The following is a 26,883-nucleotide window of genomic DNA, read 5'->3' as shown; positions in this document are numbered from 1 at the left end:
CAGGGACAGGGAAGATGGTTAAAATTGATGGGAAGATGGATGGAGCCAAATACAGGACCATTCTGGAAGAAAACCTGATGGAGTCTGCAAAAGACCTGAGACTGGGACGGAGATTTGTCTTCCAACAAGACAATGATCCAAAACATAAAGCAAAATCTACAATGGAATGGTTCAAAAATAAACATATCCAGGTGTTAGAATGGCCAAGTCAAAGTCCAGACCTGAATCCAATCGAGAATCTGTGGAAAGAACTGAAAACTGCTGTTCACAAATGCTCTCCATCCAACCTCACTGAGCTCGAGCTGTTTTGCAAGGAGGAATGGGAAAAAATGTCAGTCTCTCGATGTGCAAAACTGATAGAGACATACCCCAAGCGACTTACAGCTGTAATCTCAGCAAAAGGTGGCGCTACAAAGTATTAACTTAAGGGGGCTGAATAATTTTGCACGCCCAATTTTTCAGTTTTTGATTTGTTAAAAAAGTTTGAAATATCCAATAAATGTCATTCCACTTCATGATTATGTCCCACTTGTTGTTGATTCTTCACAAAAAAATACAGTTATATATATATATGTTTGAAGCCTGAAATGTGGCAAAAGGTCGCAAAGTTCAAGGGGGCCGAATACTTTCGCAAGGCACTGTAAACATGTCAAATCAATTGAATTACCGCAGGTGGACTCCAAGTCGTAGAAACATCTCAAGGATGATCAATGGAAACAGGATGCAGCTGAGCAATTTTGAGTCTCATAGTAAAGGGTCTCAGTACTAATGTAAATACGGTGTTTCTGTTTTTTATTTAATACATTTGCAAACATTTCAAAAAACCTGTTTTTGCTTTGTCATTATGGGGTAGTGTGTGTAGATTGCTGAGATGTTTTTATTTAATACATTTTAGAATAACGTAACGTAACAACATTTGGAAAAAGTGGAAAGGTCTGAATACTTTACGAAGGCATGTATGTCAGTGTGTCATATGCATGTTGAACACACTATCTTTAAACTAGCCTAGTGGTTAGAGTGTTGGGCCAGTAACGAAAGGTTGCTGGATCGAATCCCAGAGCTGACAAGGTAAAAATCTGTCGTTCTGCCCCTGAACAAGATAGTCAACCCACTGTTCCCCGGTAGGCCGCCATTTTAAATAAGAATTTGTTCTTAACTGACTTGCCTAGTTAAATAAAGGTTACATTTATATTTTTTTAAAGAACAAGTGATTAGAAATGGTATGCATTAAGGTTAGATAGGCAGACTAAGGTTTACAGGGCATATATTTTGATCACGGCTCACTGAGGGCAGGGTGATCATTATCCCTCTGCTTCACCAAGAAGGTCAACGGGTCTCCTAGGGGCTGGCCCATCCGGATGTGAGCCAGCAGTTCCTGAGTCATGTTCAGGGCGTTGCGGGAGGTATAGAGGTAAGAGAGGTCAGAGTTCATCCCGGAAGGGGCGTACTCCCCACAGGTGTGGCCCCGAAGCCCTGGGGCGCAGTCGACCTTGTAGGAGTAGAACAGGCTGCCGTGACTCATGGGACACATATCGTCGTGAATCCCAGCTTTGACGGGCTGGACTTTGCATTCCCCCAGGAGTTCGTTCGACCAATTGTCTTCATCGTATACAGTGAACTTGAGCTCGCTGGCCAGGGAGAGCTTGACTGTCCCAAATTTGAAGACCTCCTTCCACATGGGGTTGTCGTTGTTATGGATCACCCTGGTCTGCTTGACGTCTTTTCCCATGAGCACCTTGACGAAGCAAACCAAATCAAACTTTATTGAAAGCTACAGTATGTGATTAGAAAAACGACAAAACGAGGTCCTCGTCACTTGTTTTAGTATGCAGCTCGGGTATGGGGCTAGGGAGATGTAACCCTTGTCAAATCCTAGACTGTAGCTTTAAAGTGCACTTGAAAACAAACTTCATAGTCGATTAAAATTCTAAAATAAAAGAGATGAATAATACCTTGACAAAGCCGTCGGTCTGGGAGGTGGTGTCTCCCCAGAGGTCCCTGGCTTTCTTCACGGTGACGGTAAGGTGAGCCAAGCCCTTCTCCTGCGGGCAGCATTGGCTGGTCATCTCCTTACTGGTCTGGCACACACACTGACAGGAGTCATGGGTACTGGACCTGGAGCTTCCCTTGCACTTCCCAGAGCAGTGCTTGAACAGGGCGTGTTTCAGGATGTAGTCCTCCACGGCCTTCTTCAGCCCCGCCCTCTTGCTGGCCTTTTTCACCAATAGGTGGAGAGGATGGAGAGAGTAGTTGATGATATCAGGTATGGTTTTCAGGCTACTTGCCCAATCAGCAAAGGCCTTGGAGTTTTCACCAATCTTGGAGAAGAGCAGGTCTGGCGTTCCGTCCGTCTGTCCCCCCACCACCTCGGTAAACCTGTTTGTTTGTTGTTTATCGTCAGTCATGTTTTGCCTTACATGAGGACATTATTGGAAATGTGTGTTTTTTATAAGTCTTGTATAATGCCCATTAATCCCACCAAAAATCGCTAACGTTTCTGAAATCGATCAAACCTCTCGTTGAAGGTACTGCTGAAGGTGTCACTGGTGTTCCGTTTTTTGAGGTCACTCTTGCAGAACTTTGTCTCTGCATTGGCTTCGGCTGTTCCGCAGTTGGTGGCGACAGAGGCCTCGGCCTCCAGGCAGTCCTTGACCTCGTTCTCGTTGTAACCATTGACGGCCGCCTAGGTTTGGGTTTATTAAAACATCTTGGTACATATGCAGACTCTTAAATCAAATGTGATGTCATACAATCAAATTAAAAACAACTATATATAATCTGCCTAAATACATGAACGCATCTTCATTAAGTTGTACACCACAAATAGGCATACCACTATCAATAATAAGGAGAATGTCATTTGCAGAGTTTGAGAAGTCTTACCTTGCACACGCGTAGTGAGGTGACGCCCTTCACCCGCCCCCCCAGTTTAACCTTCCGGATATAGTGGGTACCGAAGGTCGCGAGGAAACGATTGTAGTCAGCCTTGGTCTGGTCGGTGTAGAGGGGGGGCAGGATGCTCAGGGAGCGAGAGAACTCGGGGTGCAGGGGAGGGTCCTCTATCAGGCGGTAACTGAGGAAGAAACCCAAGATAGAGAATAGACTACTTTGTTATCTTTCTGTAAATGGTTTTGTTATTTTGTGGCCTTTTTGAGGGGTACATCAAAGTCCCTGCCTAAAAGTAGACCTATCTATGGGGATAGAAGTTTGACTATTTTCAAGAAGTCTAATTCAATACATTATGTAGTTACAATTGAAACAGGATATTCTATCGCAAAATAACTATTCTTTAACACCCCAGAGTGTGTGGGGTTATATCCTTCCTGTTTGGCCCTGTCCGGGGGTGTCCTCGGATGGGGCCACAGTGTCTCCTGACCCCTCCTGTCTCAGCCTCCAGTATTTATGCTGCAGTAGTTTATGTGTCGGGGGGCTAGGGTCAGTTTGTTATATCTGGAGTACTTCTCCTGTCCTATTCGGTGTCCTGTGTGAATCTAAGTGTGCGTTCTCTAATTCTCTCCTTCTCTCTCTCGGAGGACCTGAGCCCTAGGACCATGCCCCAGGACTACCTGACATGATGACTCCTTGCTGTCCCCAGTCCACCTGGCTGTGCTGCTGCTCCAGTTTCAACTGTTCTGCCTTATTATTATTCGACCATGCTGGTCATTTATGAACATTTGAACATCTTGGCCATGTTCTGTTATAATCTCCACCCGGCACAGCCAGAAGAGGACTGGCCATCCCACATATGCTCTCTCTAATTCTCTCTTTCTTTCTCTCTCTCGGAGGACCTGAGCCATAGGACCATGCCCCAGGAATACCTGACATGATGACTCCTTGCTGTCCCCAGTCCACCTGACTGTGCTGCTGCTCCAGTTTCAACTATTCTGCCTTATTATTATTCGACCATGCTGGTCATTTATGAACATTTGAACATCTTGACCATGTTTTGTTATAATCTCCACCCGGCACAGCCAGAAGAGGACTGGCCACCCCACATAGCCTGGTTCCTCTCTAGGTTTCTTCCTAGGTTTTGGCCTTTCTAGGGAGTTTTTCCTAGCCACCGTGCTTCTACACCTGCATTGCTTGCTGTTTGGGGTTTTAGGCTGGGTTTCTGTACAGCACTTTGAGATATCAGCTGATGTACGAAGGGCTATATAAATAAATTTGATTTGATTTGATTTGACAACTATTATAATCTAGTGTATACCTTACTATAGCCTATAGAGGGCAGTGTTGGCTATATAAAGGAAGGTGAACTTTCTAATACAAGTGAAGTTATTATATTCATAGAAGTAATAGGTAACCTGTAATAGGAGCAGTGTATATCCTGTTTGATGAAGCTGTACTTGTCCTTCTTGGACTGGCTCATCACCGTCTTGGCAGCTCTGGAGTGGGTACCCCCAACCATGGCCGACCCATTAGCTTTGGGGATATTAACGTCCAGACCAATCTGCCAACTGCCGTCCACCTATATATATACACATTGGTGGTGGATTAAGTGAGTTTACCCCATAATGGGATTCTTATTTCTATTAGTAGTATTATACATTTGATTAATATTTCTATATATTATTAGTCTTATTATAAAATGCTTAATATATCAATTATTATTTTCAGTAGTAGTAGTTATAATTATAGTAGTAGTTGTTATAGTAGTAGATGTAGTATTAGAAGTAGTAGCCGTATTAGTAGTAGCTGTAGTATTACATCTGTCTGGCTGCTGCTCACAAACGACTCGCTGGAGTCGAAGACAATGCTGGACAACTTCATGTGACACTGATGCAAGGGACGCCAGTCCACCACAGCTGCGGGCAGCCTCTGAGTCTGGCCCTCCATGAAAGGGTTAACACAGAGGGTACAGGCTCCATTTGGGCTCTTCCAGTTGTCCACATCAACAACATAGGCCTGCTTGCGCTCCATGGTGACAATGTTGAAACCCTCGCCCGCCAGGTTGGTACCAGGAGCTGACATGGCAGCCTTGCACCTTGCTGGCTGGCCCGTGGTGCACGAGGGCAGAACGGGGGTCAGCCACCATCCCCACAGCCATAGCAGGGTCACCAGAGTAGTCTGTATGCCTGGAGAGGAGGAGGAGGTAGAAAATTCAATTCAATAGAGTGTTCTTTAATATTCAACCAAAATCTAAAGTTGTCAGACATTTTCAGACTTCAAAAGTAGTCTAGTGTTAAGATATTGTGGTGCTATTTTGACTGAAACACATAATAGTGTTACTGTATGTGCCAGAGATTTGTATCGCGAAAGCTCAGTTAATTCAAGAGTCCATATGCCTCCGTGAGAGACCGGCGTTCGCTACCGGAGTCGACTTCTTCAACTGCACATCTCTTATCTGTCTCCCTACTCACTTCATCTCTGCAATAATCTCCATTAAACAATACAAGGCGTAGGGTGATTGGACTGCTGTTCCCCTAAAAAAAGTTAGGAAAGGGAAAAACCGACAAAAGAAAGGAAAGTATTGTTTTCTTTTGGAATGACTATAGAGCGGGGACCCCCACCCAGGCCAACCGCTGACCCAGGGACCCCCACCCAGGCAAACCACTGACCCAGGGACACCCACCATGGTATTATCAGCTGAATAGCAATAAGTAATCAACATTTAAAAATGAATAGATTTGATTTCTTTGTATTATTTGGACCTACTCACATTATAATTGGAAGTGTAAAATACATAGTCTACTAGCTAAAAAGGTAACTACAAACACATTTTCACTACTATCAGCTGGTTAAATAAAGGTTAGCCATGTGTTTTGGTAAAAATGATTCAATCTGTATTGCTGAAGTGCTACAGGTTGTGTGATAGAAATGTAAAGGTCATTTCCCATTGAGCCGATATATGTAGCGTTTACCGTGAATGCAGTCTCCGCTAACGCGGCACCATTGCCTTTGCACTTGCAGCGACTAGTATTAACGGGTGCTTTTTCATAGCCTATGTCAGATACTTTGACTATCATTTCTCTGTAATTAGCTCCAATTAGTGCAATTTGCTCAATATTAGGGTTTGAGAAATAAAGTTGACATCATTAGAAAGAATATATTATCATAGTTTCTACTGTATGTATGTAATTCAAAATGTGTTTATTCTGTTGTTGCTAGCGATATTCATAATTTTTTTTTTTAAATTTTAGAAAAAAAATGTGCGGACCCCCTGCAGTATCTCCACGGAACCCCGGTTGAATACACCTGATATAGAGTAACCTCTTACCTGACATATCAATCACAATCTCTTGGTAATGATGAGGTTGATGAAAATCAACACCTAGAACAATGGAGCGTCCTGACCTGTCTGTGTCTGTGTGATGTCTGTGTGATGACTGTGTGATGACTGACTAACTGACTGAAGGAATCACTATGTGGGATGTATTTTTGTTGTTGCGGTCAAGGCTTTGTTTATATAGACGGGGCCTGTAGTTTTCTTTGGCTATACACAGCATACCACCACAAGCTGTTGCAATGTGTGTTGGTGTGAAAGTGGATGTTTACTTACGAGAAACCCTTCGCAGACAGATGGATGAATGTCTCATGGCACTAGAAAACAAGATTAGGCCCAGAAGTTTCATTCCACTTAACACTAGACTACTTTTGAAGTCCTCTCACCCATGTGCTCCTGCTCTCCATGATTAGCCAACCACGCATCCAATCAAATCAGTCCTATGCATAGCCACTTTGCATACAGAGCCATTTCCTTGCTTTGGCAGTCAACCTCCCTCTGTGCTGTGTGGACTGCATCTGGTGTTGAACCCTACAGTATTCTACTCCTGGATGTATAAACAGCCTTCCCTATTCCTCCTAGTACTGCCACCGCCCTCTCCGTTGTAGGGTCTGTACCCAGGCTAAGATGCGTCCATTGCGGGTCTACCTGCTGGCCCTCCTCCTGTTGGCAGGGATCTGGCTGTCTGGTGCCAGTGTATCCGACAGCTTTAGAGACTGCAGACAGTTTTTCTACATGAGGGCAGCACCAACAGGCATCGACGGGACCAGGGACAGCCTCAAGAGGATCTGCCAGCGCTACGGGGACAAGGCGCGCTACGCCACCCTGTACGACGGCAGCCGTCGCCTGCCCCTCTACTCAGCCTACACCTTTAAGAAGAACGACGGGAAGAAGAGGATGGACACGCCCTGGATGTACGAGCCACAGGTAGAGAGATCTGTTATCGTGTCACATCATCACAGCAGGTAGAGAGAGATCTTCAGCAGCAACGTACTGTGATACTCTCATGCAATACCGCAGTATTCTCCTACAATAACAGTCCCATCTTAATGACTTAAGAGCCAATGCATTGGGGGTCCTGTCTTTGTCATGAGGGCTTGCTTTTTCTCCACCTAAACGAATGATTGTCATCTAACCACTCTTACTATCTAAATTCAACTTTTCAAAAACCTCAGTTTGTAAAAATAATATTACCTGTCATTAAATCATCACCCCCCCCCCCCAATCACTCCACAGCTGGTGTCTGGGAATGAGGGTGGGAACATGAAGGTGCTGCCCCCTAGTGATGACCCGGAGCCTCTGATCCAGGAGAGCCAGGCGGTGCTAGAGGACTACTCAGACGCCGTGGAGTACTCCCGAGGCCTGCTCAACCCAGACCAGCACCAGGCTGACCCAGACGATAAGGCCTCCACCTACACCCTGACCAACGTGGTACCCCAGGTCAGCCATTTTGTTATCAAATACGTTTTTTGAATGGTTTTGGGACGTTATAAACCATGTTATAATTAAGCAAGAAGGCCCGAGAGGGTGTGGTATATTGGCCATATACCACAAACCCCTGAGGTTCCTTTTTGCTATTAAAAACTGGTTACCAACATAATTAGAGCAGTAAAAATAAATGTTTTGTCAATCGGTCTGATATACCACGGCTGTCAGCCAATCAGCATTCAGGGCTCGAACCACCCAGTTTATAATCCTATTTAGAATTGAATGTTATGTTAATGTTAGCTAATGTCCTGGTACCAGATCACAGACTTCCTGGAAGAGACCTGGAGCTCCTATTTGGATACCGTGCGCCACCGCCTCAATAACTTCTGCCGCGGAAAGCAGTCCTACGTGGTAACCGGGGTGACAGTCTCCGGGGCGACCATACGTCGGGGGAACGAGGACCGCATGGGGATCCCCAAACACGTGTGGTTGGCTTACTGTTGCCCACGGTTCGACCGTAACTCTCCCTACGAGGTGCGTTTCATGTTCCCTAGCTATGGTGCCTATGCACTGAATGAACAGGAGGACCATGGAGTCATGGAGGTGCCTTTAAAGACACTGGAGAGCTTTCTGAAGAAACAAACGGACATGGATAGTAATCTGGCTATCTTCTACGAGGACTGTGTGTCAGAGAACACCTTCAAAAAGAAGAGGAAGAGATAGGCCTCTGTGTGTGTGTCTGTTTTCGTTTTTTTTACTGTAATGGGAGTGTAAATTGACCAATTGAAGGACGTTTTTATTTTATTCACATTTTATACTCTTACAAAGTAACTGTCAATAATTGGCATGCACAATCAATCAACTGAACTAAAAATACAACAAAAAGCTCTCGTCTGTCTCAAACGTGTGAGAAACCACATCATGAAGCAACACTTTTCTTCACACCTCATAGAAACGCTCTGAACAAAGTGTGCTGCATGCAATTTAAACCGACAGGACTACAGTATACTGCTTCAATGAAAGTACCATAGTAAGCTACAGCTGTAATGTTGTAACGTAATAAAAAAGATTCTGTTCAATGTAGTTTCACAGCCAATATTTGCATGGAATATGGGACATACGCGGTGCAGTGTAAAAACAATGGTGGCGGCATGGTGCATGAGTCGACTAGGACTCACTGCAGCTAACCACACGTCCATGGTAACCCAATGCTTGCACACAGATAGCGCTGGCTGAATGAGAGTCACTTCTTTGCATACTATCAGTGGGTTTATGGTTCTCACCAGTTCTATTCTACAGTTCTAAAACACTGTTCTCAGACCTGCTGAAGAAATCATGACATCACCTACTCTGGAAGCCCTTCCTTCATCTCACCTCCTACCCTCCATCCTTCCTTCCCTCCCTATTCCCTCCTCCCATTCTCCTTCTCTCGTCCATAGCCACACTAACCGTCCGGTGCAGGTACAGACAGACAGGATAATGTATCCACACCTCACTATGTTGCTGTCCTGTGTGCTCCTGGCCCTGCTTCCTCTACCTCCCCCAGTAAACCCCAGCGTGGACTCCTCCTTCAGGGAATGCAGCCAGTTCCTGTACAGGGGCCTGGCCCCAAGGGGCCTCCAGGGGACTCAGGGCCTCCAGAAGGTTTGCCAGCATTACGGGGACAAGGCGCGCTATGCCACCCTGTACGACCCAGCAGGCAGGATCCCCCTCTTCTCCGCCTACACCTTTAAACGCTCCAATGGTGAGAGCAGGGAAGGTCTGCCCTGGATGTACGAACCACAGGTAATGGCCTAGACTTTTTTGGTTTGTTACTAACTATACTGATAGGTCTCTCTGGTGGAGATCAAGCATCTCCATGGTCTACACAGACAAAGTCATAGAGACACAATGGTCTGTTCTATTGAAGTCTGTGGTCAAATCAAACTGAAGAAGAGGAGTCGGTGAGTCGTTCAAAGAATAGACCGTCTGCTACAGTGGGGACAATAGGGCTTTAAGGCGATACGTAGACAGTAGAGCACATTAAAACATTCCCTCTAGTGCTCTGACCTGCTGGTTTACTAGTCTTGATAAGCATGACGCACAATGAAATTGCCCTCACAATGAACAGCTTTCCCTGTGACAAAGTCTAGGTAGTAGATACACATTGTTACATAGTATTAAAACGATATTCCTGTTCACATTTTCTATCTGAAATGATTTGTTGCACTCTACCCCTCTCTCGCTCTCCTCTTGGCTCATATACTGTGTTGTACCTATTTTCTGTCTGTGTAATCACACGCTGACATTGCTCTAACCCTCTTCATCTCCTCCTTTCTCCTCCAGCTGTCCAGTGGCTCTGGGACGGGTAACATGCAGCCCTTCCCCGGTTCTCCCTCCAGCCTCCTGGCCCTAGAGGAGAGCCAGGCGGTGCTGGCCGACTACTCCGACGCAGTCGTCTACGAGCGTGGCCAGCTGAATCCCGACCAGCACCAGGCCAGTCCTGGGGACAAGGCCTCGACCTACACCCTGACCAACGTGGTTCCCCAGGCTAAGGAGTTCCTCCACCACCACTGGCTACCCTACCTGGAGGGCATCCGCAAACGCCTCAACAACTATTGTCGTGGAACGGCTTACATCATCAGTGGCGTCACCACCACTGGGAACACCATCCGGAGAGGTAACGTTCACCGGGTGGGGGTACCCAAACATCTGTGGACAGCCTACTGCTGTCCTGATTTTGATCTCAGTGCGCCGTATGAGCTCCGGTACAAGTTCCCTACTTATGCAGCCTACGGGCTTAATGACGTGGTAGATAACGCGGTCACGGAGACGTCGACGAAGAGCGTGGAGGCGTTGGTGAATCAAGAGATGGCTGTGGATCAGGACTTTCAGCTGTTCAATGGAAACTGTGTCCCTGAAGTGTGAACGGTTATGAGAGTGAATGTCAAGAGACGATCTTTAAAAGAGAGAGAGATCGAGGGAGATGTTCCTGCCACTGAAAATATGAATGATATGGTGATATTTGTGAAATTACTAACCAATAAAGCTATCATTATACATTTACGTTTAATTAATTGTTTGTCTTCATTTAATCCATGACAATATTAATACCACAAAACACCAAATTAGCCCACATATCAAGAGAGTTTTCATTCACCAATCATTTGATCCTATGCCCAATACACACATGTGCAGACAAATACACTTCAATTACCTTTACTAACAAACGGGTCGTTGACAGACGCATTCAAAGTAATTCACTCATGTCATTGAGGTACAGGACCTTCGTTTCCGCTTTAAAGGGAAATACGAATTTGCTGCAAGGGCTCTTTGATTTCCCAACAAGTCACTGCCTGAGTCCCACATGTCGCCAACACGTTACATGTCACGCAGCATAACAAGACCATCATCTATGAGTCCAGTAACCAGAGTCTGCTAGGATGAGATTGAACCTACCACATGCTGTATAACCACAAACACAGAGGAACTTGTCACCTCAGAGCGAGCTCAGCTGAGTGTGGTTTCTGTTCTAATTCTCTAGTACTCTTCAGAAAAAAAAACACTTGATAGGAACCACTCCTTCTGGAGTGACAGTCTTCTGTCATCAGTCACTAGAAGTTTCAAGCCAGCGGAGTCCAGCCATACCACCAGGGCCACCAATAGCAAAACCCATCAGGTTTTGGCAATAGCCTAGCCTGGTCCCAGGTCTCTTTGTGCTGTATTGCCAACTTCTATAGTTGTTGTCATGCCAAAGACGATAAGGATTGGCAATACGGCACAAAGACATCTGGAACCAAGCTAGCAATGATATCTTTATTTCAATAGAACTCAGGTTGTCAATGATAGGCGGCTAAAGTCAGCTGATAGAAGGTGTGCATGGCTTTGCATAATGAGCCCAGATTAGGGAGCGCTAATGCTGACACACAGGTGTACCTCTCATTCAGAACTGTCGGCACCAAGAACTCAGGGCAGGTACAGAAACACACACAAGTACTGAGAGGGACAGAAAGACTGAGGGGGAACCAAGAGAGACAGAAAGACAGACTAGCTAAGTCACCATGGCCCCACTCTGGGCACAGGCCTTCCTCCTGGTCACCATGGCGATGACGGATGTCCAGGGAACGGTGGAGAAGGAGCTCTCTCCAGAGTGCAGGGAGTTCCTGTACATGGGGACGCCACCCGTGGGCCTGGAGGACCACTCGCTCCAGAAGATCTGCCAGCGCTACAACAACAAGCCGCGCTACGTCACGCTGTACGACACGGCCAACCACGTCCCCATCTACTCCGCCTACACCTTCAAACGCTCCGACGGGGAGAAAAGGGTGGACGTGCCCTGGATGTACGAGCCACAGGTAACCTGGAGACATTTCAAGTCAATAGGTGCATCCCAAAAGGCTACCTATCCCCTATTTAGTCCACTACTTTTGACAAAGGTAGTGCACTACATAGGGAATAGGGTGCCATTTGCGGTGCAGGCACTGTAATGCCAGTCCAGTGGATTCATGCGTATTGATTGGCTCTCACTAGTATATCATAAGGTATGTTTTTGCCATCGCTTTTGAAAGAATGTAGCGCTAGCTTCACTCTTTATATCATTTAAATGTAATTCAATAACACAAAGCCAATACTCTATGGTCATCATGAAAATTACAGACTGCTGCACATCCTTTCATAGGCTAATATTTGAATGATCATAAAGTTTCCTTTTTACAGCGAGCAAGCGTTTCAAAACGTAGCCTATTCATTAATCTCATAATCCATATCTACGACACTATTTATCACTCCTTCATGCTCTCTCATTGTTTGTTTGCTTGTCTCCCACCCAGCTGTCCACAGTTTCTGACACCAGGGAGATGCAGCCGTTCCCGCGCGGCTACATGCACAGGAACTTTGAGGACGCCCAGGCCATCCTGGACGACTACACCAACGCCGTCCTCTACGAGCGTGGCCACCTCAATCCTGACGAGCACCAAGCCGACCCAGACGACAAGGCCTCCACCTACACTCTGACCAACGTGGTGCCCCAGGTCCGCCATTTTGTTTTCAAGTTCTTCACTTAAAATTGTACTGTCACATTATGTATTGAACAAAAAAATAACAGTGGGGTAATGGACTGAGATACTTTACTAAATACTGAGATACATTTTTTTTTAAATAAATGAAATTAAAATCCCAGTCAGAAATAATTTCATACCAAAGTAAAATACCGACACCAGCTTTTAGCAACCAATAAACAGAGGCACCTATGTATGAAGTAACACTGCCTTTAAGGTCAGAGAGTTCAGCGCGGGCACCTGGAAAGAGCAGGAGCACGTGATCCGTAAGCGCCTCAACAACTACTGCCACGGCACCGCCTACGTTGTCACCGGAATCACCACCTCAGGGAACATGATCCGGCGCCATAACATTGACCGCGTGGCGGTCCCGACGTACCTGTGGTCGGCCTACTGCTGTACCGACTACGACCACAACGCGCCGTACGATGAGCGCTACAAGTTTCCGGCGTTCGCCCACTACGCCCTCAATGAGAAGGAAAACAACCAGGTAAATCTAGAATAACTATAGATGTATTTTATATAGTGCCTTTCATTACAAAGAGAATCTCAAAGACGCTGTAAAAACAAACAAAACTAATGTAGCAATCTGGCAGGTCTTGGGCGATGGCTTAGTGTCGTCTACTCTCATATACTGTTATATCACATACAATAACCCCGCAAGAGATGGGTCCCGAAAGGGGACTTGACACGTAAATAGAAATATGAATTTGTTTGTTCATTTATTCATTCATCACTTTTGTTCCGTTCGTTCATTCATCCAACAGGTCCTGGAGCTGTCCATCAAGAAACTGGAGGAGTTCCTCCAGAGGTCCACCTTCGTGGACAAGAACTTCCAGATCTTTGTGGACGACTGTGTCCCGCCTGCCTTTGCTCTGCATTAGGTCCCCTGGTCTCTCAGTGGACTTGCCTCCCCAAACCCCAAGACCTTACATTTAATTTACACTTCCTGCAATGGAAACAAGTAGTCAACAATATAGCAGTCTTCTTCAATTGCTGTTATTGATAGATTGATTCATGTTTTTTTCCCCCTCTCCAAATACTTTCTGCAAAGATCACGTTGGCCAAAATGATGTTTCCATCTGTGTCTGGTTACATAAAGTTCACCCACCTTATGACCTATAACGTGGCATTAGCAAGGTTCTTATTCAGAGCAACATTCAGTTTGTGCGTGGGAGGGGTGTCATGTGACCTGTGAAGAAAATAACATAACAGCTCAAATAAAGTACAACATGACAATAGAGGTTGTGGTTTAGTCCTATGGTTGGTTGTGCTCTACTCTAGAATATGAGATATGAGAATGTGGTTGACATCCCCACAGGCAGATGTTTTAACACCTTCCACTACCCTCCTGTGGTTTTCAACAGGAAATGTGTAAAACAACTGTTCAAACAGGTCTTACAAATAGCAAAAGTCGCTGCTACTTGTGTCACTGAAGTTCCTGGATGGAATGTTGTTTTCCTATACGTCCACAGCACAGGAAGCTGCTGAGGGGAGGACGGCTCATAATAATGTCTGGGACGGAGCAAATGGAATGGCATCCAACACATGGAAACCATGCGTTTGATTTATTTGATACCATTCCACTAATTCCGCTCCAGCCATTACCACGAGCCCATCCTCCCCAATTAAGATGCCACCAACCTCCTGTGATCCACAATCTTATTTACTGGAAGCCTACTAACTCAAGTGACAATCCAGCCTGTGAAGTAAAATCCTCATGGCACAGCTAGGTTTCCAGACTTCACCTACTACGCCTTCAACGAGGTAAATCTAGTTATTTGACTATTATATTACATACAGAATATTACTTTTGTGAAAATGTGTCAAATAATCCTGTAAGGGATGGGTTGCTAACAACGAATTGACGCGCAAATAAAAAATATAGTTCCTTCACTCACTCGTTCATTCATCCATCTCTTCCTCTGTTCGTTCACTCATCCACCAGGTCCTGGAGTTGACCATAAAGAAGCTGGAGGAGTTCCAGAGATTTTCTATCTGAAGGTTCCAGAACTTAATGCCCTGCCAAACACACCTCTGCTCTCACTGTGGGCCTTTGCCTCCCCAAAACTCCTTACATTTTATTTACACTTCCTGCAATGGAAACAAGTTAACTCTAGTAGTCTTCTTAAATTGCTGCTCTTGATTGACAAAACTCATGGTTGGATTTATGTTTTTTTCCTCCTCAAAGATCATGTAAATCATGCTGGATAATGTTCCTACAGTGTCTTCAGAAATTATTCATAGCCTTTGACTTATTTCCTAAACAAAGACTGCTAAATAATATGTATTAAATACTGCCAGAGTTAGATACATAACATGCGGTATGTTAAAATATAACTATGCTTAACAGAACATATCCATAAAATCCCAGCCTGTGCTTTTCAAAAAAAGACAGGAATTTCAACAATTTCACCAAAATACCCCCATTGTGAAAAGAAAGGAAACAATAATTTTAACAAACAACTGAGAGGCTAAACATGTCCTCAGTAGCTTCGTATTTGCTTGAAATCCTGTCTGCTGGAGAAACTCACTGTATGTCTATAGCTTCAGATGTGATTTACAGTGCCTTCAGAATGGATTCATAACCCCTTGACTTATTCCAAATTTTGTTGTGTTACAGCCTGAATTCCAAATGGATTACATCGCTGTTTTTTCTCACCCATCTACACGCAACACCCCATAATGACAAAGTGAAAACATGTTTTTTAGAAATGTTAGCAAATGTATTCAAAATGAAATACAGATACAGTGGGGCAAAAAAGTATTTAGTCAGCCACCAATTGTGCAAGTTCTCCCACTTAAAAAGATGAGAGAGGCCTGTAATTTTCATCATAGGTACACTTCAACTATGACAGACAAAATGAGAAAAGAAATCCAGAAAATCACATTGTAGGATTTTTAATGAATTTGTTTGCAAATTATGGTGGAAAATAGGTATTTGGTCACCTACAAACATGCAAGATTTCTGGCTCTCACAGACCTGTAACTTCTTTAAGAGGCTCCTCTGTCCTCCACTCGTTGCCTGTATTAATGGCACCTGTTTGAACTTGTTATCAGTATAAAAGACACCTGTCCACAACCTCAAACAGTCACACTCCAAACTCCACTATGGCCAATACCAAAGAGCTGTCAAAGGACACCAGAAACAAAATTGTTGACCTGCACCAGGCTGGGAAGACTGAATCTGCAATAGGTAAGCAGCTTGGTTTGAAGAAATCAACTGTGGGAGCAATTATTAGGAAATGGAAGACATACAAGACCACTGATAATCTCCCTCGATCTGGGGCTCCACGCAAGATCTCACCCCGTGGGGTCAAAATGATCACAAGAACGGTGAGCAAAAATCCCAGAACCACACGGGGGGACCTAGTGAATGACCTGCAGAGAGCTGGGACCAAAGTAACAAAGCCTACCATCAGTAACACACTACGCCGCCAGGGACTCAAATCCTGCAGTGCCAGACGTGTCCCCCTGCTTAAGCCAGTACATGTCCAGGCCCGTCTGAAGTTTGCTAGAGAGCATTTGGATGATCCAGAAGAAGATTGGGAGAATGTCATATGGTCAGATGAAACCAAAATATAACTTTTTGGTAAAAACTCAACTCGTCGTATTTGGAGGACAAATAATGCTGAGTTGCAGCCAAAGAACACCATACCTACTGTGAAGCATGGGGGTGGAAACATCATGCTTTGGGGCTGTTTTTCTGCAACGGGACCAGGACGACTGATCCGTGTAAAGGAAAGAATGAATGGGGCCATGTATCGTGAGATTTTGAGTGAAAACCTCCTTCCATCAGGAAGGGCATTGAAGATGAAACGTGGCTGGGTCTTTCAGCATGACAATGATCCCAAACACACCGACCGGGCAACGAAGGAGTGGCTTCGTAAGAAGCATTTCAAGGTCCTGGAGTGGCCTAGCCAGTCTCCAGATCTCAACCCCATAGAAAATCTTTGGAGGGAGTTGAAAGTCCATTGTTGCCCAGCAACAGCCCCAAAACATCACTGCTCTAGAGGAGATCTGCATGGAGGAATGGAATACCAGCAACAGTGTTTGAAAACCTTGTGAAGACTTGCAGAAAACGTTTGACCTCTGTCATTTTCTGGATTTTTTTTCTTCTCATTTTGTCTGTCATAGTGGAAGTGTACCTATGATGAAAATTACAGGCCTCTCTCATCTTTTTAAGTGGGAGAACTTGCACAATTGGTGGCTGACTAAATACTTTTTTGCCCCACTGTATCTCATTTACATAAGTTTTCACACCCCTGAGTCAATACTTTGTAGAAGCACCTATTGGCAGCTATTACAGCTGTGAGTCTTTTTGGGTAAGTCCCTAAGAGCTTTCCATGCCTGGAATGTGCAGCATTTGCCCATGATTCTTTTCAAAACTTTTCAAACTCTGTCAAATTAGTTGTTTATCATTGCTAGAACACCTTTTTCAGGTCTTTCCATAGATTTTCAAGTCAAAACTATAACTCTGCCACTCAGGAACATTTACTCTCTTCTTGGTAAGCAACTCCAGGGAAATGTAGATTTGGCCTTGTGTTTTAGGTTATTGTCCTGCTGAATGGTGTATTCATCTCCCAATGTCTGGTGGAAAGCAGACAGAAGCAGGTTTTCCTCTAGGAGTTTGCCTGTGCTTAACTCCATTCAGTTTATTTTTTAACCTGAAAAACTCCCTAGTCAATTACAAGCATACCCATAACATGATGCAGCCATCACTACGCTTGAAAATATGGAGAGTGGTACACAGTAATGTGTTGTATTCAGGACAAAAAGTGAATTACTTTGCCACATTTTTTGCAGTTTTACTTTAGTGCCTTGTTGCAAACAGAATGCATGTTTTGGAATATTTTTTTATTCTGTAGAGGCTTCCTTATTTTCACTCTGCCAATTAGGTTATTATTGTGGAGTAACTACAATGTTGTTGATCTATCCTCAGTTTTCTCCTATCACAGCCATTAAACTCTGTAACTGTTTTAAGGTCACCATTGGCCTCATGGTGAAATTCCTGAGCAGTTTTTTTCCTCTCCGGCAACTGAGTTGGGAAGGACACTTGTATCTTTGTAGTGACTCGGTGTATTGATACACCATCCAAAGTGTAATTAATACCTCCACCATGCTTAAAGGGATATTTAATGTCGGCTTATTTTTTTTACCCATCTACCAATAGGTGCCCTTCTTTACGAGGCATTGGAAAACCTCCCTGGTCTTTGTGGTTGAATCTGTGTTCGAAATTCACTGCTTGACTGAGGCACCTTAAAGATAATGGTATGTGTGGAGAGCGGCAGGTAGCCTAGTTAGAGACTTGGACGAGTAACAGGAAGGTTGCAAGATCGAATCCCTGAGCTGACAAGGTAAAAATCTGTCGTTCTGCCCCTGAACAAGGCAGTTAACCCACTGTTCCTAGGCCATCATTGAAAATAAGAATTTGTTCTTCACTGACTTGCCTATAAAGGTAAAATAAATTTTTAAAAACAGAGATGAGGTAGTCATTCAAAAATTATGTTAAACACTATTACTGCACAGAGTGAGTCCATGTAACTTACTATGTGACTGTTAAGAAAATGTTTACTCCTGAACGTATTTAGGCTTGCCATAACTTATTGACTCAAGACATTTTAGCTTTTAATTTTTTTATATATATTTTTTTGAAATGTCAAAAAACAAAACCACTTTGACTGTATGGGGTATTGTGTATAGGCCAGTGACACAAAATCTCAATTTAAACCATTTTAAATTCAGCCTGTAACACAAACAAATGTGGTAAAAGTCAAGGGGTCTGAATATTTTCTGAAGGCACTGTACGTCTGATTGAAAAGTTCACCGAACAGTTGGATGACTCACTTCTTCTGACATACAACAGATGTACTATATATAAACGCGTGCTATGATATGACTAACACATTAGCAACGCTTTTTATTCAGCGCAATATTCAGCTGCTGTGCGGAAGGGGTGTCATGCGACCTCTGGGTGTTAAACAACTCCCATATTCAACAGAAACTGAGTGAAACAGTAACTATTCAGACAGGTTCCACCAATAATAATGAGTAGAAATAAAAACAAAGTCGTTGCTACTGATTTCACTGAAATTCCTGGATGGAATGTTGTTTTTCTGTACCTCCACATACTTCTTCACTGGAAACCCATCATACTCATTCCAGTGAAAATCAATGAATCCACAAGAAGTCTGAAGGGAAATTGCCACGGCACAGCTAGGCCTCCATTTTGTTTCAGAGCCTTCCTGAAGTTTCATTTCCAATCTACCTCTGCACAAAGCCTTATTCTGCTCACACCTCAGTCTTTACATGAGAGGATAAGCAGATAAGACTAGCCACAGATCTACACACACACACACACTTTGCATCTCTCCACTTCAGAGGATGAGAGGCAGTCTACAGTGGAGAGATCACAATCAGCTCCGACTACGTTCTGCACTGATGGACACAGGTGACCTTGGGTCCCTTTTTACAGAGAAAACAGCATGAGATACATAACAAAAAACACAGCCTTTCAGGACCTAACAGAGCCTGTGTTTTCATATTACCAAGTATAAGACATCTATCCAATGCGTCATGCTTTAGCTGGGACTATTCCTGGGTAATCTAAGAAAGTTGAACATTGATAACATTAACTGAGGCTCTTCACTTTGCTACGGCCGCCTCGCCACTTTGAATATATGGAAATAGACTTGACAATGGGAAGTCGAGATGGGTCGACCCACTGAGTATCCCTTCATGAGAGAGTTGAGACTGTACAGAGAGTTATAGACTACCACGGGAAAGAGTGAAGGGAGAGACAGGAATCTCACGCACGAAGTAGCAACAGTAGTGTGTGAAGGGCAGAGGGAGCGAGGGGAACACATGCCGACACAGAGGGAGGCAAACAAGACAACTAAACAAGATCAGTTCGAGAGCGAGACTGAGTAGCTAACATGGTCACCGTGAAACACTTATCCATCTACTCTTCTCTGTCCCTGGCGGTCCTGCTGATACTGGGCTGTGTGCGAGAGTCCCAGGCCGGGGTGGTGGAGGACTTTAACCATGTGGAGCGCTGTAAGGACTCCCTGTACATGGGAACCCCACCTCGGGGCTACCTCCTCGGTAACTCCCTGAAGAAGCTCTGCCAGCGCTACGAGGACAAGCCCCGCTTCGTCACCCTCTACGACCCCCACAAACACATCCCTGTCTACTCGGCCTATACCTTCAAGAAGTCCGATGGCGAGAAGAGGGTAGACTTCCCCTGGATGTTTGAGCCACAGGTAGAATATTGTGTGTGTATGTAGTGTGTGTGTGTTGGATTTCACCTTTGAACATAGGCCAGAAATGTTTATATGCTCCAATATAGCGAGTCAGCATCCCCATTATGTAATTTCAAAACATGTTTTGATAAAGGTTCTCTCATGGATGCAGATGACTGACATCCATACACTAGTAGGTAAAGCTTGCCGAGCTGTGAGGACAATATTGCTGCTCTAGGCAAAATTAGGAGTTTAATATTAGCTGCATCACGGGCTGTGTGAATTGGTGTTACAATAGGACATTGTTGTAATCTGTTCATGTAGGCAGCAGTATTGTGCATATGCAAATTAAATTCATCATAATTTCTTCATCAAAATTCCCTCTCCCCCTCTGGCTCTATTCCCCCCCCCCCTTCTCCGTCCGTCTGTATCCTCTACCCCCTCACTCCCCCGCCACCCTCCGTCCGTCCTTAGTTGGCATCAGAGAAGGGCAGTAGCAACATGGAGCCGTTCCCCCAGTCCTCCTCCCACATGCACATGAACTTTGAGGACAGCCAGGCGGTGCTGGAGGACTATGCTGACGTGGTCCAGTACGAGAGAGGGCATCTCAACCCCGACGAGCACCAGGCTGATCCCCTGGACAAGGCCTCCACCTACACACTGACCAACGTGGTGCCCCAGGTAAGTTGGTTCAGTCTGCACATATAATAGTTAGTTTGGTGTGTCTACCTTACACTGTTTAAGCGTAGGGGAGGGTGGAAGAAGAAGAAGTATGGGGAAATAACAGGAATGATCTTTCTTTTTGCCCCAGATCCGTGAGTTCAATATCGGGCCCTGGGCCGAGCACGAGGACCTCATCCGTAAGCGCCTCAACAACTACTGCCGCGGCAAAGCTTACGTGATCACCGGGGTCACAACCTCTGGGAACATGATCCGCCGTGACAACCTGGACCGCGTGGCCATTCCCGAGTACATGTGGTCGGCCTACTGCTGCACCGACTACGACCAGAACGCGCCCTACTTCCTGCGGTACAAGTTCCCGGCGTTCGGGGCCTACGGGCTGAATGACCGTGTCAACAACCACCTGGTGGAGGTTCCGGTGAAGAACCTGGAGAAGTTCCTCAGGGGAAGGATGGACGTGGACAAGAACTTCCAGATCTTCTACAACGACTGTGTGCCTGACTCATAGTGAGCAACCTTGTGATAGTGATTGCAATCATGCCAGCCTCAATGTCACCTCTACATTGTCATCTACTTTCTGTATCGAGTAGATTCTGAAAATATGAATGTAGCCTGTGGGTGAGTTGTTGCTTACAAGCAATAAAGATGATCTTTCAAACCTTGTTCCGCCTACATTGTCCATTCAATTTATAACAACTATTGTGAAGTGTAGGCCTAACCCCTAGTTCAAGAAACAGCTTTTTGTAAGAAAACTAATCTCACTTTCATGCAGACACTGCTCCTAAAATGTGCAGTCAGACTCAGAGCCTTTTGAGATTATAGACATAACAGCATTTGGGTGGTAAAACCCTTCTCCATGTAAAATAATCATGTCCTATTTAAAACCCAATGTCTGCTCTTTGATCAGAAGCTTCATTTGCATGTTGGCCTCTGGGTAACAAGAACAAGTCAGAGTGATTTGAATCAAGGAGAACTTGCCGGGCTTATATTCTCTACTGCAGAGACAGACTGCACTGAACATTATAGAAGGATGTTGATTATCTGGTACGAGATGAAGTGAATCCATAAGAATTCATGTTGGATAATTACTGTGTTCACATTCCGGAATTATATTCACCAGGCTTGTAGTCATCTTTTAAAGGTTTATTTACTGCCACAGAACTAGGGTTGCAAAATTCCCTGGAACGTAAAAATGATAATATTGGTTTTCCAGAAATCCCGGTTGGAGGATCCCTGATTTCCTGCTTATTCCATCCTGATTCCGGGGACTGGGATTTCGGGAAAACCAGGGAATTTATTGAAAGTTCCAGGGGCCTCATTTATCACTATTACGTACACACTATTCTCAAATGCTACTTACGAATTAAATTGACCATTTTAGTTGGCAAAGAAAAAGTGTGATTTATCAAACAATCCTACGAGCCTCATATGCACACCAGTAGGAGATAACCATTGATAAATACCAATTGTTCTCAGACTCAGTGATCGTGCATGACGTTGGCTATTTGCATTTTGAAACGCCCCTAATTAACCATATATGGTCAAAATCATCCTTTTAAAGCCTGTGGGGACTATACAACGTCATACTATGAAATACAACAGTGCAACCCATAAAAGCTACGAAAATAAAAAAATTCAAACTGAAGTTCAATTTCAATAGGCGAACAACAATACTTACTCACAAGATCATTGCTAAGAATAATGCAAATGAGGGCCTCCCGGGTGACGCAGTGGTTAAGGGCACTGTACTGCAGCGCCAGCTGTGCCATCAGAGACTCTGGGTTTGCGCCCAGGCTCTGTCATAACCGGCCGCGACCGGGAGGTCCGTGGGGCGACGCACAATTGGCCTAGCGTTGTCCGGGTTAGGGAAGGCTTGGCCGGTAGGGATGTCCTTGTCTCACCAGCGACTCCTGTGGCGGGCCGAGGACAGTGCGCCAAGGTTGCCAGGTGTTTCCTCCGACACATTGGTACGTCTGGCTTCATTCATTCACTCTGTTGACTGTGCCTTTAAACAGCTTGGATAATTCCAGAAAATTATGTCATGGCTTTAAATGCTTCTGATAATTGACATGAGTCAATTGGAGGTGTACCTGTAGATGTATTTCAAGGCCTACCTTCAAACTCAGTGCTTGACATCATGGGAAAATCAAAAGAAATCAGCCAAGACCTCAGAAAAAAATGTAGACCTCCACAAGTCTGGGTTATCCTTGGGAGCAATTTCCAAACACCTGAAGGTACCACGTTCATCTGTACAAACAATAGTGTGCAAGTACCACGCAGCCGTCATATCGCTCAGGAAGGAGATGTGTTCTGTCTCCTAGAGATGAACGTACTTGCGAAAAGTGCAAATCAATCACAGAACACCAGCAAAGGACCTTGTGAAGATGGAGGAAACAGGTACAAAAGTATCTATATCCACAGTAAAACAAGTCCTATATCGACATAACCTGAAAGGCTGCTCAGCAAGGAAGAGGACTCCAAAACCGCCATAAAACTGGGGACAAAGATCGTACTTTTTGGAGAAATGTCTGATAAAACAAAAATAGAACTGTTTAGCCATAATGACCATCGTTATGTTTGGAGGGTAAAGGGGGAGGCTTGCAAGCCGAAGAACACCATCCCAACCGTGAAACACAGGGGTGGCAGCATCATGTTGTGGGGGGTTTGCTGCAGGAGGGACTGGTACACTTAACAAAATAGATGGCATCATGAGGTAGGAAAATTATGTGGATATATTAAAGCAACATCTCAAACATCTCTCAGGAAGATAAAGCTTGGTCGCAAATGGGTCTTCCAAATGGACAATGACACCAAGCATACTTCCAAAGTTGTGGCAAAATGGCTTAAGGACAACAAAGTCAAGGTATTGGAGTGGCCATCACAAAGCCCTGACCTCAATCCTGTAGAAAATTTGTGGGCAGAACTGAAAAGCATGTGCGAGCAAGGAGGCCTACAAACCTCAGTTACACCAGCTGTCAGGAGGAATGGGACAAAATTCACCCAACTTATTATGGGAAGCTTGTGGAAGGCTACCCAAGACATTTGACCCAAGTTAAACAATTTAAATGCAATGCTACCAAATACGAATTGAGTGTATGTAAACTTCTGACCCACTGGGGATGTGATGAAAGAAATGAAAGCTGAAATAAATCACTCTTTACTATTATTCTGACATTTTACATTCTTAAAATAAAGTGGTGATCCTAAACGACCTAAAACAGGGAATTTTTACTAGGATTAAATGTCAGGAATTGTGAAAAACTGAGTTTAAATGTATTTGGCTAAGGTGTATGTAAACTTCCGACTTCAACTGTATATCATGCATCCCTAGTTGATGCTCCTTTCCAAAAAATATTGAGAATCTTATTCTGGTGAAATGATGATCAATGCTTGATTGATGTTTGACAAATACAATATTCTCTCTCTTATCCATAATAATCTCATGTAGACTAGACAACCCTCACAGTCTACCTGCACTGTATATGTGAGCTGTTGGCTAGAGAGTACATGCCAAGACCAGAGTAGGCACATTTGCTACGTAATGTAACACAACAGTTTGTGACAGAAGTTTCGGTAGAGTTGAGCACACTCTGAAGGAAACATTCATATTGATTAATCACACTTGGGTTTACGCACAGATTTGCACGTATGCACGATTGATAAATGAGGCCCCAGGAATTTTGCAACCCTACACAGAACTAGTGATTTTTTTTCTATGGTAATGTCCTCACACCATATGAAGTCTGCATTTATCCACAAGAGGGCAATAGCGTTATACTCATACACTACCAGTCCCTACTGCTGTACAGGACAGTAGAAATATATTTAACATATCTTTATTTGTGGATCATAACAGATGTTCTCTTTCAAATACGTATTATTTTTAAAATATTTTCTCAGATAATTAGACATTTAATAAAGCGATTATCCAATTAAGTCTTTACAAGAATTCTATCTGGCTGCAATTAGTGGAAAAAAAGATCAGAATTGGGCTGCCTGAGTTTACGAAAACGCTTCTTTTCCCACTGATCTGTCCTTGTCCGTTTCATTTCCGGGAAGTCTGAGGCAGACACAAGTTATAGAAAGAGCTATGATCCAGTGACCCTACTTTTTTCCACGACACCCACCCCAGCCCCTGCACCGACGTCATCTCCAGTCTGGGCCCATAGTAGTGAGGGTCCATCACCAGCAGGTAGCTCCCCTGGCCCCCAGGCCGAGTGCACACACCCAGGATCCCCTTGGAGGAGTTGTCCCGGTCGCCTCCCATCATGACAGGAGACCCCTGGCTCTGGAAGTGCTGGTGGAGCTCCTCAGCAGCTCTCTCTAGTTCTACCCCTCCACCCCGCACGTGGACAACCTTACAGGGGACGTCATAGTAGTAGTCCAGGACCAGGGCCGCCTCAAACGTCCCTATCCACTCGCGAGAGCCAGCGAACATGGCAAGCTTGTCCCCCATTGCGACCAGGGCGTGCTGGATTTCGGGGAGGCTGGGTGGGGGTCTGCATTTGCCCTTAGGTGGTGGTGGGGCCCAACTCTGGCACAGCCAAGAGGCCATGGTCTGTAAGGTGCGGTAGCCACAGCCCCAGCCCCTGTCGTCCTGACCATCACACCCATAGTGGAAGTAGAGACACTCCCCAGATATTAGGGAGCATTTGACAACATCTGGTGCTGGGCTAGGAAGTCCAATGTGTGCATTATTCAGCAGAGTCCCTGTCCAATCTGCATTACGCTCTGTGCCTTTGTGTTTTTCTCCCACCACTGCCTTTTCACCCCAGTCAATCCGCTCAGAAATGTTTTCCTCTAGATTAGCCATGTGTCTTCAATCCTTGAGACCCCTTGTCAATGTGGAAATTCTGCTGTCATTCCATGATGCACGCCATTTTCTTCTTCAATCTAAACCTTAAAAATCCAGGTAGAAGTGCAATTTTGTTACTCGGTTTTCCTGTTTCATTTACCTTGAATATTATTCGATGTACAGGGAAAAACATACGTGGAGTTTTTTAGTCTGGTCAGAACTGCGACTCAGTTCTTCGCTGAAATAGTTCCCTCTATCCGCAAAAATTTACGAATGAGTTCCTATCTGGGCTTGGTGGGAAACATTTTCTGAAGCGGCGTAGGCGCTTGTTATTGGTCACTATTTTATGGATTACACATTCTCAATATTTTAAACATATATTGTCCCCCTTCCCTAACACCTCCCCCTTCTTTTGCATCACGCGCACAGTCGGGCACCTGTACATGATTGATTGACAGCTGGCTGTCAGTGATCCTGCCTGGATGATCAATCTAGTCTGTACCACATAAACTGTCAAATTCCGTATGATATTACGCATTGCAGTAATTAACACTTCTCAGTCTTACCGTTTTCACAGTCGACCAGATGTTTTTGTTACTAAAAATGACATTGTTCTTTGATGGTGATCTCCCTACCTTGTGCGCGTGTGGAGAAGATAATGACTGACGATGACCTCAAAAAAAAAAATATATATATTCCAACGGTCGTCTCGAGATTCCTCCCTCTACCAATACATTTTGTTGTTGGGTCAGCTTTTCTTTGAAACAGAATATGTCTCAATTTTGTATCCGAAGTCCTCTAAAATCAGAAATACATTGGGATATAGACTGGCTAAAAGTACAATTATATGAAATGAAGGTGCCAAAGGAAAAATTAGGATACAGTGAATAGATCATTCTTCGAAAAGAGAGAGGCATTGTTTTCGCAACCTCACATTCTTCTGTGGTATATTTGCGATCGCAAATGTGCATCCTGCCATCTACGATGCGTGATGGAAACAGAAAATAACGGAACTACCAAAAATAAATCAAACATCTGATCCCTACACAGGCTCAAGGGGAACCTGTGGGGTGGGTCTTCCCTTACCATTACCCCTTGCAAGTCTTCAGATGTAAAATCCCTGAGTCCCAAAAACGTTTCTGCCGCAGCCACAAGAATGTCCAGTTTCTTCGACTTCTCCGAGACTTGCTGTACAGTTTATAACTGTGGCAAGGAACGCAACAAAAGCCACCTTTTTAATGCACGTGGTATATTTGTCTTGCAGTAAACATTTACTACTGGCTGTGGTACATCCACTACCATATCTTCACTGGCATCACTTGTTTTCTCAATTATTTTAATGGCCTCCGCATAGGAGATTCGATTGACCACTCTAACCTCAATTTCATTCACCCTTACAGGGCACTCCAGGAACTAAGGATCACGATCCCCACCACAATTGGAACATTTGACCCTCACATTTGTCCTGTGCACCCGTTT

At 44.5% G+C, this 26,883-nt stretch overlaps 6 protein-coding genes across 7 annotated transcripts; 4 read left to right on the top strand and 2 right to left on the bottom strand.

The window, feature by feature from the left end:
• Nucleotides 1-778: 778 nt before the first annotated feature.
• LOC110500520 (perforin-1) lies at nucleotides 779-26,624 on the bottom strand. Of its 2 annotated transcripts, none has more exons than XM_021577926.3 (7): nucleotides 26,040-26,624; nucleotides 4,708-5,075; nucleotides 4,305-4,468; nucleotides 2,884-3,073; nucleotides 2,514-2,683; nucleotides 1,953-2,376; nucleotides 779-1,735 (listed from the first exon to the last, which is right to left on the bottom strand). In XM_021577926.3, exons 2-7 carry the CDS (start codon nucleotides 4,969-4,971, stop codon nucleotides 1,274-1,276), a joined length of 1,674 nt encoding a protein of 557 aa, XP_021433601.3. In that variant the 5' UTR covers nucleotides 4,972-5,075; nucleotides 26,040-26,624; the 3' UTR covers nucleotides 779-1,273. The 2 variants fall into 2 exon arrangements, with proteins under 2 accessions (XP_021433601.3, XP_021433600.3); XM_021577925.3 differs by lacking the exon at nucleotides 26,040-26,624 and adding an exon at nucleotides 6,218-6,351.
• LOC149973226 (endonuclease domain-containing 1 protein-like) lies at nucleotides 6,687-8,730 on the top strand. Its single transcript, XM_090214615.1, has 3 exons — nucleotides 6,687-7,150; nucleotides 7,460-7,663; nucleotides 7,970-8,730. The coding sequence occupies exons 1-3, from the start codon at nucleotides 6,851-6,853 to the stop codon at nucleotides 8,372-8,374; spliced, it is 909 nt and encodes a 302-aa protein (XP_090070741.1). The 5' UTR covers nucleotides 6,687-6,850; the 3' UTR covers nucleotides 8,375-8,730.
• LOC110500521 (endonuclease domain-containing 1 protein-like) lies at nucleotides 8,819-10,703 on the top strand. Its single transcript, XM_021577928.3, has 2 exons — nucleotides 8,819-9,436; nucleotides 9,977-10,703. Exons 1-2 carry the CDS (start codon nucleotides 8,987-8,989, stop codon nucleotides 10,556-10,558), a joined length of 1,032 nt encoding a protein of 343 aa, XP_021433603.3. The 5' UTR covers nucleotides 8,819-8,986; the 3' UTR covers nucleotides 10,559-10,703.
• Nucleotides 11,569-13,928, top strand: LOC110500524 (endonuclease domain-containing 1 protein). Its single transcript, XM_036956513.2, has 4 exons — nucleotides 11,569-11,985; nucleotides 12,460-12,660; nucleotides 12,905-13,177; nucleotides 13,455-13,928. Exons 1-4 carry the CDS (start codon nucleotides 11,692-11,694, stop codon nucleotides 13,569-13,571), a joined length of 885 nt encoding a protein of 294 aa, XP_036812408.2. The 5' UTR covers nucleotides 11,569-11,691; the 3' UTR covers nucleotides 13,572-13,928.
• si:dkey-85k7.10 (endonuclease domain-containing 1 protein) lies at nucleotides 18,326-21,271 on the top strand. Its single transcript, XM_021577929.3, has 3 exons — nucleotides 18,326-19,949; nucleotides 20,403-20,609; nucleotides 20,740-21,271. Exons 1-3 carry the CDS (start codon nucleotides 19,623-19,625, stop codon nucleotides 21,115-21,117), a joined length of 912 nt encoding a protein of 303 aa, XP_021433604.2. The 5' UTR covers nucleotides 18,326-19,622; the 3' UTR covers nucleotides 21,118-21,271.
• Nucleotides 24,288-25,805, bottom strand: ufsp1 (UFM1-specific peptidase 1). The gene has a single exon (XM_021577931.3). It carries the CDS (start codon nucleotides 25,420-25,422, stop codon nucleotides 24,655-24,657), a length of 768 nt encoding a protein of 255 aa, XP_021433606.3. The 5' UTR covers nucleotides 25,423-25,805; the 3' UTR covers nucleotides 24,288-24,654.
• Nucleotides 26,625-26,883: the final 259 nt, after the last annotated feature.

This window comes from Oncorhynchus mykiss, chromosome 21 (genome assembly GCF_057628025.1).
Source record: "Oncorhynchus mykiss isolate SJ-2025 chromosome 21, ASM5762802v1, whole genome shotgun sequence".
Classification (NCBI taxonomy): domain Eukaryota; kingdom Metazoa; phylum Chordata; class Actinopteri; order Salmoniformes; family Salmonidae; genus Oncorhynchus; species Oncorhynchus mykiss.
Note: the sequence above shows the minus strand (reverse complement) of the source record. Positions and strands in the feature narration are given on the sequence as shown.

Coding starts and splice junctions, on each gene's coding strand:
- LOC110500520 (XM_021577925.3), bottom strand. Junction 3,074..4,304: donor ATACACTGCTCCTATTACAG/GTTACCTATTAC, acceptor TTTCTTCCTCAG/TTACCGCCTGATAGAGGACC. Junction 2,684..2,883: donor CCTCACTACGCGTGTGCAAG/GTAAGACTTCTC, acceptor ACCCAAACCTAG/GCGGCCGTCAATGGTTACAA.
- LOC149973226 (XM_090214615.1), top strand. CDS start 6,851: ATGCGTCCATTGCGGGTCTACCTGCTGGCCCTCCTCCTGTTGGCAGGG. Junction 7,151..7,459: donor CCTGGATGTACGAGCCACAG/GTAGAGAGATCT, acceptor ATCACTCCACAG/CTGGTGTCTGGGAATGAGGG. Junction 7,664..7,969: donor TGACCAACGTGGTACCCCAG/GTCAGCCATTTT, acceptor TCCTGGTACCAG/ATCACAGACTTCCTGGAAGA.
- LOC110500521 (XM_021577928.3), top strand. CDS start 8,987: ATGACATCACCTACTCTGGAAGCCCTTCCTTCATCTCACCTCCTACCC. Junction 9,437..9,976: donor CCTGGATGTACGAACCACAG/GTAATGGCCTAG, acceptor TTTCTCCTCCAG/CTGTCCAGTGGCTCTGGGAC.
- LOC110500524 (XM_036956513.2), top strand. CDS start 11,692: ATGGCCCCACTCTGGGCACAGGCCTTCCTCCTGGTCACCATGGCGATG. Junction 12,661..12,904: donor TGACCAACGTGGTGCCCCAG/GTCCGCCATTTT, acceptor ACTGCCTTTAAG/GTCAGAGAGTTCAGCGCGGG. Junction 13,178..13,454: donor ATGAGAAGGAAAACAACCAG/GTAAATCTAGAA, acceptor TTCATCCAACAG/GTCCTGGAGCTGTCCATCAA.
- si:dkey-85k7.10 (XM_021577929.3), top strand. CDS start 19,623: ATGGTCACCGTGAAACACTTATCCATCTACTCTTCTCTGTCCCTGGCG. Junction 19,950..20,402: donor CCTGGATGTTTGAGCCACAG/GTAGAATATTGT, acceptor GTCCGTCCTTAG/TTGGCATCAGAGAAGGGCAG. Junction 20,610..20,739: donor TGACCAACGTGGTGCCCCAG/GTAAGTTGGTTC, acceptor TTTTTGCCCCAG/ATCCGTGAGTTCAATATCGG.
- ufsp1 (XM_021577931.3), bottom strand. CDS start 25,422: ATGGCTAATCTAGAGGAAAACATTTCTGAGCGGATTGACTGGGGTGAA.